General features: G+C 35.1%; 1 protein-coding gene across 1 annotated transcript; it reads left to right on the forward strand.

Moving 5' to 3' along the window:
* The first annotated feature begins 5,519 nt into the window (after nt 1-5,519).
* Nucleotides 5,520-7,790, forward strand: LOC149024408 (putative polygalacturonase). The gene is made up of 6 exons (XM_089143472.1): nt 5,520-5,552; nt 5,985-6,320; nt 6,405-6,531; nt 6,622-6,796; nt 6,903-6,973; nt 7,105-7,790. Exons 1-6 carry the CDS (start codon nt 5,520-5,522, stop codon nt 7,788-7,790), a joined length of 1,428 nt encoding a protein of 475 aa, XP_088999598.1.
* The last annotated feature ends 5,776 nt before the right edge of the window (nt 7,791-13,566 follow it).

Genomic DNA, 13,566 nt, shown 5'->3' on the forward strand with positions numbered 1-13,566 from the left:
ATAAGGCTTCAAAGATTATCAAGGCATATATGGTAATCTCCTTAGTGGATATTTACTAAATGAAAAGCATAAAAATGATCCAATTTATTATTGTGCCTTTATTAAAGGATATGGATCTAATTTTAGTAAGTATATATGATGATGATTTAAATATCATCGAAACTCCTGAAGAGTTTCCAAAAGCAGTCAATTATTTTAAGAAAGTTGAAATGAAAATATTGAAAAGACAATGTTTTGTCTTGATTTGTAAATTGAGCATTTGACGAATGAAATATTCGTTCATTAATCAACTTATATAGAGAATATTTTGAAGAGATTTTATCTAGATAAAATACATCCATTGAGTACCCCAATGGTTGTGAGATCGCTCAATATAAAGAAAGATTCATTTCGACCCCAAGAAAATAGTGAAAAATTTCTTGGTCATAAAGTACCATACTTAGTGCAATTGGGGCATTAATGTATTTTGCTAATAGTATAAGACCCGATATAGCATTTTCTATAAGTGTATTAGCAAGATTTATCTCTTCTCCAATACGAAGACATTGAAATGTTATAAATCATATATTTCAGTATATTCGAGAAATTATTGACATGATATTATTTTATGAATGTGGATATCAACTTACTAGTTTTGCAGATGCAGGATATTTATCTGATCTACATAAAACTAGATCTCAAACATGCTATTTATTTTCAAGTGAATGTTAGCTATTCTATATTTGGTTTAGACCAATGATACAACACAATCTGGAAGCATGAGTCTTCTACTAGAAAAAAGGGATTTGAACAATATTATATGAAGATTATGCTGCATACATAGCTCAATTGAAGCGATGATACATCAAAGGAGATGGAACGATACATATTTCACTGAAATTCTTCTTCATTCATGGTCTTCAATGAAATGGTGAAATCGATGTTCAACAAACTCGTTCAAGTGATAATTTGACAAGTTTATCTACTGAGAAGTTGCATACTTCAAATCTTGAGAAACTGGTATATGATATTGGAATGTACGTACTTAAAGATACTCAATGATGTTATCATCAGGGGGAGTAAAATACGTGCTGCACTCTTTTTCCCTTAACCAAGGTTTTGTCCCACTGGGTTTTCCTGGTAAGGTTTTTAATGAGGCAGCTACCAATACATATTATTTAGATATATATACTCTTTTTCCTTCACTAAGATTTTTTCCCACAGGGTTTTTTCTTAGTAAGGTTTTAACGAGGTACATTATCTATTGATGGACATTCAAGGGGGAGTGTTATAAATAATATTTATTATGGATGTCCATTACCCCAAAGAGATTGTACTTTCAATTGAAGATCTCAATTACCTCAGGATGCAATATTGGTGAAGATCACAACCATCTCATTACACAATATTGGCAGTCAATATTTCCATTCTATGCACCTTCTATCTTGGGCGGCAATATATCTTTCCATATCAAGAATATCTTTATTGTGTGCAAGAATCATATATTGTATTTCCATATCAGAGTAGATGCTCCTTCTACTATAAATATGTAATGCACTCAATTGAATGAATTAGTTCTGATTGAACTCATCTTGTCTTTCTTCTTTGTATCTAATGTATTTTCTCTTTATTTTATAACAAATTTTATTATGTTACAATTCTTTTAACTTATAAAAAAAACAACAAATAAGAAAACCAATCCAAAGCACCGGCCCCAAACCTAACAGTTTTTTGTCCTCAACTCATACCCCATTCAATAAGCTTTGGTCGGTTCAGTTCATTCTTAACGGTTCGGGCTACAATGAAATCTTTATTAGGAGGGAGCAAAAAGTATTAAAATAGATAGTAGAAGTAAATATTTTCCAAAATAAAAACCCATCAAGGTAAAAAAAATTTAAACAACCTTATACAGTAAAAAAATTTAAATACGGTAGATCAAGGAAATTTATCAAGGAAATTTTTTTGTATAGACAAAGGGTTAAGGGCAATACTGTAAAATTACATGACATTAAGGGCGATCTAGGAATTATGAGATTATCTAACCATAACTTAACAAAATTTGTTAACAAAGTATACCATTATGCTAATTTAAGAGACATTTTGGACTGTCCCTACTAATTTGATAAATTCTTGGGGAGTCTATACTCTTCACCATTCATTTTGGGATGTCCCTCAAATTTTTACAAAAGAAGAAGATAGGATTCGTAAAATACATCAAGCAATTGTTCTTCCCGTCACAGGGAAGAAATCCATACTCTAAGCCTACAAAGAGAATCACTAGACTTGAAAGCGTGTATTATAGCCGTTAAAATAGTTTTACATTGTCGATGTACGGCATTTATCCCATTTCAAAAAAATCTCTGAGAAGAAGAAGGAAGGGAATACTAGAGATTGCATTTGCCATCAATGTCTAACGGGATGACCAGATTTTCCGACCATTTTTAGAAAGTATTGGTCAAAGATTTTTAAAGGGTTTTCCTCACAAATATAGGATCATCCACCAAGCTTTAGATCCTTAGGAAAAGAGAGGGAATGAGTAAAGAGATAGTTGCAACAGAGATACAACATCATCTCTACTGTCCTCAATCAGAAAAGGAAAGAAAAGTAATGGAGAATCAAAGACGAAACATAGAAGAGGATGATCACATACCATTTTGTGTAAATGCAAGAGATTTGACGAAGATCCATCAAGAGAATCACTAAAGATGCAAGGGAGATGACTTGCAGAGGGCTCTGGTTCGTTCCAAAGAGTTTGGAGGCAGAAAATAAGAAGTAGACTCGAGATTGGACTTAAATAGAGCAAGCAAAGACCTAATTAGCAAAATCAGATCTCATTGGTCGATTGATTGGTCGACTGGCCCAGTCGACCAATGAGTCGACCAATTAGGACAGCAAGTCCAAAATAGGGAATTGAAGGCTCTAATCAAATCCAAACATAAAGGGGTTTTGCACACACACCATGTGACTTAACTAGTGGGTAGAAATGCCTTCGAACCAAGTCAGAGAGTACTCCAAGTCCATCAACTAATTCCATCTTCCTCAGGGTGCAGTTTCCATAAATGGAACACTGTCATCAACACTCATGGATTTTAAGCCAAACACCAAGTCTTCCACTGGGATGGCCCATAGCTGACTTCTTGCTTTACTTCGGGTTGTCGGACCTACAAACAACAGTGTTTCCGGGTCAAGGTTAGGGCTGGGTTTCACAGATGGACACTGAGAAAGAATATCTCATTCTATAGAACTTTAAAAAAAAAAAATCAATACATAAGGAATTCAATGAACAAAAGGGAGATTGTAAGAACTTTTTACTTTGTTGGAGAGGGAGGGATTGTGTCATTGAGAGTTGTAAGAGATGAAGATGGTGATATTTCATAGAAAGGATAGGTTGCGATCAAAGTAACAACATCATATGGATTTAAGGAGCTAAATGCTTGATCTTTGGATAGAATATTGGTATCTTTGGGGCTTGGTGAGCTAAATGCCAAAATTAGTTATAGAGAAGTATAGCCATATGACTAAAAAGACAAATGTTTGAGGTCAATTTTGACTTGTAAATTTGAAAGGGATCATAGGCTAAATAGGACCTGAATGGACTACTAGAAAATAAGATTGACCTTAAGAGCTCTAGGTTCACTCTTTGAACTCTCTTCTGAAAGAGAAGCAAGCACTCCTATAATAGAGTCTAGAAGGCATCTCTAGAAGGCATGAAAAAAAAATATAGGCACCTACAATGTAGTAAGAAACATAATTTCTAATTAGTTTCTCCTTTCAACATCATGTACCTTCAGCCTCATGGCGGTAATCTACATGACCTCATTTCTATAACATTATATTCTATAGCTAACTTCAAAATAAATATGACCCTCATCCAAAATTAAGTAACAACCAAACAATTTTTAAGGTAGAATAGTTTATCAAAGTTGCAAGTTATTCTCTAATGGCTTCCCACTTTTAAGTATTCTTATCTATTAAGGATATACCTGGAAAATCAACCAACATCCTAGTCGCCACTTCATCTCAAGCATATGCGGCTAGGATTGCTTCCAAGAGTTCTACTACTGTTAGAAATTCCACAGCTGATCAAACTTCCAAGAGTTCTACTGATGTTAGAAATCTCATAGCTGATCAAACACTAGTTATTACATACAAGAAGAACTCTACAATTGGTACTCACGAAGACACTAGGCAACCCAAAAGAGATACTGATTGATACAAACTCCTAATCAATATTTTGTGTAATCTAAAACATTAGAGTCCTAGCACCAAAGCCACAAGACTCCTAGAACTATACAAAGAAGGACTCCAAGAACACTATGAAGAAGGATTCTATTTTTATATAAAACTATGTACTAATTTATTGTAAATTAAGGTAATTATTATTTTTTGTGCTCTTTCATACACACACTCACACTCTCTCTCTCTCTCTCTCTCTCTCTCTCTCTCTCTCTCTCTCTCCCCCCCCCCTTCAACTATTATTATCTTCAACATTATCAATTTGAAGCTGTATAGCATATTGCGAAGTTAGACAATACAACCAAATCCCTCCAACCATTTTTAGTTGGTTTTTCTAACAAAATAGATTCATAAAGCACAAATAAAATTAAAAATTTATTATGTTACAATTCTTTTAACTTATAAAAAAAACAACAAATAAGAAAACCAATCCAAAGCACCGGCCCCAAACCTAACAGTTTTTTGTCCTCAACTCATACCCCATTCAATAAGCTTTGGTCGGTTCAGTTCATTCTTAACGGTTCGGGCTACAATGAAATCTTTATTAGGAGGGAGCAAAAAGTATTAAAATAGGTAGTAGAAGTAAATATTTTCAAAAATAAAAACCCATCAAGGTAAAAAAAATTTAAACAACCTTATACAGTAAAAAAAATTTAAATACGGTAGATCAAGGAAATTTATCAAGGAAATTTTTTTGTATAGACAAAGGGTTAAGGGCAATCTGTAAAATTACATGACATTAAGGGCGATCTAGGAATTATGAGATTATCTAACCATAACTTAACAAAATTTGTTAACAAAGTATACCATTATGCTAATTTAAGAGACATTTTGGACTGTCCCTACTAATTTGATAAATTCTTGGGGAGTCTATACTCTTCACCATTCATTTTGGGATGTCCCTCAAATTTTTACAAAAGAAGAAGATAGGATTCGTAAAATACATCAAGCAATTGTTCTTCCCGTCACAGGGAAGAAATCCATACTCTAAGCCTACAAAGAGAATCACTAGACTTGAAAGCGTGTATTATAGCCGTTAAAATAGTTTTACATTGTCGATGTACGGCATTTATCCCATTTCAAAAAATATCTCTGAGAAGAAGAAGGAAGGGAATACTAGAGATTGCATTTGCCATCAATGTCTAACGAGATGACCAGATTTTCCGACCATTTTTAGAAAGTATTGGTCAAAGATTTTTAAAGGGTTTTCCTCACAAATATAGGATTTCCCTCTATATAAACACCAAGTCTAATCAGCTCTGCAACCCACAAGTCTTTTTGTCCTTGCAGAGGTTTTCTAAGCAATGGCTTCTTCCAGAAATCCCAGAATAACAAACGTAACTCTTCTACATCATCTTCTATGTTATCCCTGATGACCCACTTCCATGCCTTTTTGTTTTCTCTGTTTATATTTATTTTTCTTACAAAAATCTTTTATATTATATGTTTTTCTCTTCCACTCGTTTTGGTTACTAGACTGGTTATTTTCTACATTCATGCATCTAAATTGAATTCCTGAATATCAAACCTTTAGCAACCATCTTTTTATTTTTATTTTTATTGTTCTTCCCTTCCTTCACCACCCTCTGTTTATGGGCATTTCTCTAATTCTTTTAATCCTAAATTTCAAACGTTCGATCGTCACTTTCAGATTCGTTCTTCGTACTCAGTCTCCTATTTTTCGTTTTTATGTTGAATTTGTATTTGGGTTTGTTCCCTTTGTGTCTAATATCTTACCTTTTTATGCCTCTAAAACTGAAAATTCACAGATAATTGAGTTAGTTGCCGTGATAGTATTGCTTGGATTGGTGGGCTTAAGGGAGGCCGAATGCTTCAATGTTTCGCACCTGAACGCCGGATTTAGCTATGAAGCCGTAACTTGCAGAAAACACATTGCATCCATCACGGATTTTGGAGGTGTGGGAGATGGGGAAACGTCAAATACCAATGCCTTCCGCGAGGCTATCACACATCTAAGCAAATTCTCAAGTGACGGTGGTTCCGTGTTGATCGTTCCTCCAGGAAAATGGCTTACCGGGAGCTTCAATCTCACAAGCAATTTCACTCTCTTTCTACCCAAAGATGCCATCATTCTCGGTTCTCAGGTTTCTATTTAATTCTATTTGGTTCTTGACCTTCAATTCTTTGGTTCTGTATGTGATTAGCTTAACTTGATATGAACTTGATAGGATGAAGCTGAGTATCCACTTATCCCTCCTTTGCCTTCCTATGGGAAAGGAAGAGATAATGTAGACAAGGGTCCAAGATATCAAGCGCTCATTTATGGCACAAACCTAACTGATGTGGTCATTACAGGTATTTCTATTCATCAGTTGCAATTTCAAGGTTCTCTATTTCAGGGTTCTCTGTCTCGTTGATCGACTTTGATGGGTTCTTGGATCTCAGGTAACAATGGGACGATTGATGGGCAAGGTGTCTCTTGGTGGGATAAATTTCACAATAACCAGACCAACCATACCCGACCTTACATGATTGAAATCTTGTTCTCCGACAAGGTCCAGATTTCCAATCTGACTCTACTCAATTCTCCAAGTTGGTTCGTTCATCCTACTTACTGCAGGTTCGTCCCTTCCCATTCATAAACACTACACCATTCTCCATCTTCCTCATCTTCCTCGTGAAGAAGATTTCTGGTTTGTGATCAAAACTGTTGTCTTCAATTGCAGTAACGTGTTGGTATTAGGCCTGACCATCCTCGCACCAATTGATTCCCCGAACACTGATGGGATTGACCCAGGTTTGTCTAGAAATATAGAGGAATTCAATTATTGATTCATTTTAGTGAACAGCTAGAAACTAAATTGAGCTTCTTCTTTTTTCCCTTTTCTCTCTCTCTCTCTCTCTCTTGGGTTCTCCTCTGCTATTCAGATTCATGCACAAATGTTAGAATTGAAGACTGTTATGTAGTTTCTGGGGATGACTGCATTGCAGTGAAAAGTGGTTGGGATCAATACGGGATAAAATTTGGGATGCCCACAAAGAATGTCATAATCAGAAGGTTCACCTGCATTTCCCCAGACAGCGCTGTTATCGCTCTTGGGAGTGAGATGTCCGGTGGCATCGAGAATGTCAGGGCTGAGGATGTTCTTGCCATTAACTCAGAGTCTGTAATCAGGATCAAAAGCGCTCCAGGGCGAGGTGGATATGTGAAAAACATCTTTGCAAGAAGGTTTGTTATGCATACCATGAAGTATGTCTTCTGGATGACAGGAGCATATGGGTCTCACCCGGATGATGGTTGGGATCCTAAAGCACTTCCTGTTGTTAAAGATATCAATTACAGTGATATGGTTGCCGAGAATGTCACCATGGCAGCAAATTTAGCTGGTATTAATGATGATATTTATTCTGGAATTTGCATCTCTAACGTCACCGTTAAGCCATCGCCAAAACCCAAGAAAATCCAGTGGAACTGCACTGATATCAGCGGAGTAACGAGTAATGTGAGCCCTCCTGCTTGTGCTTTGTTGCCAGATCAAGGCGCTTACCCTTGCCCATTCCCAACTGACAAGCTACCAATAGAGAATGTCAAATTCCAAACTTGTAATGTCTAAGTCAACAGTTGATACTGTAGTCTTTTCTGTTTATGTGTGTTAGTTTATCTAGTTTTGAAGCTGCCTGTCGAGGGCATTATTGGTCCTAATTAAGACCAAAGAGTTGAAAATAATAAGAAATAGCAAGCATATTACTGTAATTCTACTAAAATTTCTTTGTTAACACATTTAATCATTGGTAATACAAAGATTTTCTATAAAACATAATTGAGGAAAAGTACCTGGAATCCTTCTTACTTTGCTCTTTTCCATTTGAAAATTTGCACAATTACTGAGGTGTGAAGAGGACTTCTGAAAACAAAAATCCATAGTACAATGGCTGCAGGAAGGGGAGAGGAACACTTCTTTTTTTCGTGCATCGTCTGTGATGCGAAGGAGAAGAAACGAAGGGCTAAAAATTCATAACACAGCAAGGGAATGGAGCTCGTCAGAAGCAGAGATTTAGGACACCTTCTCAGACTATTATGCTACATTGTTTGCCTCTGATGATGTTACTAATGGAGACCTTGATAAAGTACTTCATGATATTGATCCTATGGTGACAGCTGAACAACCAAGCAAAGAGGAAATTAAAGTTGCATTGTTCGCTATGAAACCAACAAAGAGCCCAGGCATAGATGGCTCCCCCCCCCCCCGGCTTTTGATCTTTCCCTTTGTATATTCACTAGTACCGTATCATTTACCAGTTCTCCTACGCCTTCCTCATTATTTACGAACGTCTCATTTACCAATGGTTGAAATTACAAACATCTTGATGTCTTGCTACCTTCCCAAAGAAAAATTCAAGAATGGAAGTATTCAATGCAGTTATATATATTCTGCTTATCTTCCATAGATTTTGGACTTTAAAACTCCTTATATCTTCATTGATGTGCTTATGGATAATGCATTAATATGTGCATATTCGACACTCCATGTGACTATTAGAGTTCCTTTTTTCTTTTCTATTTTTTTGAATAGAACCATGAAAAGTATTGATAGCCTAATTAGCACTAATACTCCTTTTTTCCTTGGAAAATCTTGTTTATGCCCATAGACTCTCAACTCTACCCATATTAGACTCACAATCGACTTGAAAACCAAGACGCTTATGTTAAGTGTCACTTAATTTCGTATGGAGCAAGATATTCTAATTTATTTTTTAAAGTATCACGAATATAATTATCTCATTAAGTATATATACCATTTTTCAAAGTAATCGATAATTCATATAAAAAACTTGTGTTCACCTTAATCTTAATAAAGAGTTTTTGAAGTTCTAATTTAATGTCCATATAAGCTTATGCATAAAAGAACATTTTTCAACTACCAAGCTCATAAAATTGGGTCATGAAACTCATAAAGCTTATGATCATTTTATTTGGGTCATGTCTACCAAAGTAAGCACCACCAAGCTTTGTGTGCACTATGTGAACTTAGGCAAATGTAGATCTCACCTTTGTAAGGATCCAACCAACAAGTCTCATGCACCATAACAAGCATAACCAATAGTTACAAAACCCATAAATTGGTGTAGAGAGACAATGGTAGCCGAATACATGCATATTCAATACCCATGTCCTTAAGACTATTAGGTAGTATGGTTTTAATTTGATAACAAAACAAAAATAATGATATTGTAAAATAATCCATTTCGTATGAAATATAGTTTATTTTGGCATAAAAGCTCCGTCTGTATTAATTATATAAAAGCTCTCCTAAGAATGTAGTCGAGGTGTGCTTAAGCTGGCTCGGATTATTGCTCACCTCCAATAAACCCTCCTAAAAACAATTGAAAGAGAAGACAGGAAATCGAGAAACAGTTCATGAAACAACAAAACCCCAAGCAAGACCACGAACGAAGTATCAAAACTTAACATCTACAAAAGTCATTGCTGAAGAAGAGAGATTGAAACAAGAAACAAGAAGAAAAATAAAAAGTAACTAGATCAAGAAGATAAAAACAATAATCCAACGTTGAGAACAGCACTCAAGACCAATTAAGAGAGAGTAGCAACATTGATGGATCTATTAACAACTCAATCAAACATCTCTGAATCTGTAAATGAACCATGATCCAACACGGGCCTTGTAAACCAGGCAACAAGAATGAGAAAACTGTGTAGGACAAGAAAGAGACTCAATGTCTGCAAAAGCCATTGCTGAAGAAGAGAGATCGGGACAAGAAACAAGAAGAAAAATAGAAAAATACTAGATTAAGGCTCTTTTTGGCATCAATTATCATTCTCAATTATGAGAATTTTTATTCTTTTAAATTATTTGGCATCTATTATCATTTTTATTTTTATTTAAAATAATAGAAAAACCTTCAAAATTCACAATAGACTTTTTATCTAATATGGATTATGGTGAGAATTTCATTCTCTTCATTTATGCACAGATTTACTTAAAATTTTATAGTTAAAATGAGAGTAAAATAGTGAATACACATTCTTTTATAAAAACCATATTTTTCCCCCCCTTTTTCCTCACTTGCTCACTATCATTTTCTAACAATTTTTTTTTTTATTTTAACACCAAACTTATTTTTTTTATTCCATAATTTATGTTTGACAAAATTCACCGAACCATTTTTCATTCTTGACCAATAATGAATTCTTGTAATTATTTCTTTTAAATAGACATAAATAGAGAATGAGAATTGATACCAAAAAGAGCCTAAGAAGATGAAAATGAAAATCCAATTTTGAGAGCAATGCTCAAGACCAGAGATTAGCAACATTGATGGATCTATTAACAACTCAATCAAACATCCCCAAATTTGCAAATGAACCATGATTCAACACGGCCTTGTAACCCAGCAACAAGAGAGAGAAAACTGCAAAGAACAAGAGAGAAGCAAAAGCCTCAAAAGCCAATGAAAGAGAACAGAGAAGGGAAATTCGGAAACAAAGCATGAACCCACAAAACCCTGTTAACAAAAAATTAAAACCAAACTATCTCACCTCCTCCTTAGATCCCATTCCATAAAACGCTGCAACAGTAGCATCAAATGCAACCACAATGAACAACTGACTAAATCCTGAGCTTTTCAGCTGCTATGGATGAACACCAACAACAATGTTACTCTTAAAGTTACAAACTTTCAAAAGTGCTTAAAACCTCCGCATAATCAATCTCCAAAACCCTAGTGACTAGAGAAAACAGGAACCCTCATCTGGGTGGAGCTCTTGTAAACTCTAAGCCCTCATAAATCTAGAAACATTTGAATGAAATGAAATGAGAGTTAGACGCTCTACATGAGAGCTAAACTCAAGTGAAATGAAATGAAACACTTCACCCACATGAGAGTTAAGCTCAATGAAATGAAATGCTCCCAAATGAAATTTAATGTCTCCAAATTAAAATGAAATGAAACGCTTTTGCATGGAACTTGAAGTTGATTCTATGATCAACTTGATGTTGGATCTTCTCCTCCAGACTCCTCCCTACGGTATAACCTCTCTAACTAACGCAGAGAATAAAATATTCCACATAAGATGAGCTTCATTGATTATGTTACACTTTGATTTTGTTTCCTTATTGGTCTGATAGGGTAATATAAAGTTACTAAAACTCTTTTATGGAACTGGCTAGTGTGGGCTAATCAATGAAGGAGGGACCTAACATCCTTTATATAGGCAACCCCATTAGATCGTCCATCAAGATCTAACGGTCCCTATTAGCCCACACTAGCCAATCCCATAAAAGAGTTTTAGTAACTTTGTATTACTCTATCAAACCAATAAGTAAACTAAATCAAAGTGTAACACAATCAATGAAGCCCATCTTATGTGGAATATTTTATTAATATTCTAACATTCTTCCACTTGGGCTATATTATTTGTGACACAGTCGAGCAAAACAAAACATCTCTTTAGTTTTAAGTAAACAATTGAAAAAAAAAAGTTAAAAAACGTTTTGACCTTTATGTGCACAACTTTATATTGATCCGAGAATAATCATAAAACTCAATCCCTTCACATAGAGCCTTAAGTACCGAATCAGGGCAGTGATTGTATCTTTTAAGCGACACAGGACTATCCATGGTCACAAATACTCTTAACTCTACTGAAAATGGATGCAATAGGGTAGTGTGACAACTAATGACACTTTAAAGAAATCCTCATGTGTCATTTTGTTATCAGTCCAAATCTCTCACTTTATGTGACTCAATGCCACAAGAGAATATACTTAACGATTCCCATGAACCTATGACTCAATGCCACAAAAGTATGTAAATTATGGTTCCCACGAACCTGTGACAATGCCATGAAAGTATGACATTATGGTTCTCAAGAACCTGTGACTCAATGCCACAAAAGTATGTACATTATGATTCCCATGAACCTGTATGTTATCTTTATAACTCAAGTTTAACTTTATGTGTTACATGTCACACCTAAAGGCTAATATAGAAATGCCTTAGCCTTTGCTTAAGGTTAATACATACCTTAAGACTTTCATAACATGCAACATGATAATAATGTGAACATCAATATGTCACCAATGAACTTTATTGAATTCAAATAATAAATTATTAGTGCATAAAAAATGTCAAAAAACGAGTACAGATGAAAAAAATTTATTACACAATAGAGAAAAATATGAAAAACTCCCACAAAGCAACCGCATCTAAGGATGCTTCCAAGCCCATAGTTACCATATCAAAGACGTTAGGGCAGAGACCCTTAGTTACGGGATCTACAACCATATCATCTGTACCAATATGCGCTATTGTGATGTCACCTCCTTTAACCTTTTATTTAATACTCAAATATTTAATTTCCATGTGTTTAGACCTTGTGATACCCTTATTGTTGTAAATAAACAATACAACAGAACTGCTATCACAATACAACTGGAAAGGTTTATCCACAAAATCAAAAATTATCAACTGTCTAATGAAGTTCCTTAACCAAATAGCTTGAGTAGCTACATCATAACAAGCTACAAACTTTGTCTGCATAGTAGAAGAAGTGATTATACTTTGCTTTGAACTATTCCATTATACTGCCCCTCCAGCCATCATGAAAATGTATCCGGATGTAGACTTCCTATCATCCTCACAACCAGCAAAATCAGAATCTGTATACCCTACTAGTTGTAGGTCTGAAACACGTCTATAGATCAACATATAATCTCTTGTCCTCTTCAAGTACCTCAAAACCTTCTTTACAACAACCCAATGATCGAAACCAGGGTTCATCTAATATCTGCCTAGAAGTCCTACAGCAAATGCAATATCTGGCCTAGTACAGACTTGGGCATACATGACGCTACCAAGTTCACTAGAATATGGTACATTCTTCATTTGTTCTCTCTCAGCATTATTTCTAGGACATTGTGACTGGCTCAGTTTATCTCCCTTCACAACTGGAACATTCCTAGGTTTACAATGTAGTATCTCTTCAAAACACGATCAACATATGCCCTCTGTGAGAGACCCAATAAGTGGCGCGAACGATCACAATGGATCTCAATGCCTAAGATAAAACTTGCCTCACCAAGGTCCTTCATATCAAAGTTCTCAAACAACATTTTCTTGGTCTGATGCAGTAAACCAATGTCACTACTAGCAAGCAAAATATCATCAACATAAAGAATGAGGAAGATGAAATTCCTCCCACTGACCTTGCTATATATACACTGATCTACTAGGTTCTCAACAAAACCAAATGAAGTGACAACATTATCAAACTTTAAGTACCATTATCTAGAAGCTTGCTTGAGACCATAAATAGACTTCTTGAGTTTACACACAAGATGATCAGAACCATCCATTGCAAAACCCTCT

Source organism: Hakea prostrata, chromosome 2 (genome assembly GCF_041222555.1).
Source record: "Hakea prostrata isolate BN-2017 chromosome 2, UWA_Hpros_2, whole genome shotgun sequence".
Taxonomy (NCBI): domain Eukaryota; kingdom Viridiplantae; phylum Streptophyta; class Magnoliopsida; order Proteales; family Proteaceae; genus Hakea; species Hakea prostrata.

Bases quoted from the DNA above. Each gene is read 5' to 3' on its own strand.
- LOC149024408 (XM_089143472.1), top strand. From the start codon at position 5,520: ATGGCTTCTTCCAGAAATCCCAGAATAACAAAC. The intron at 6,532-6,621 runs GTATTTCTATTC...CTTGGATCTCAG, and splicing joins AACTGATGTGGTCATTACAG to GTAACAATGGGACGATTGAT. The intron at 6,974-7,104 runs GTTTGTCTAGAA...TCTGCTATTCAG, and splicing joins CACTGATGGGATTGACCCAG to ATTCATGCACAAATGTTAGA.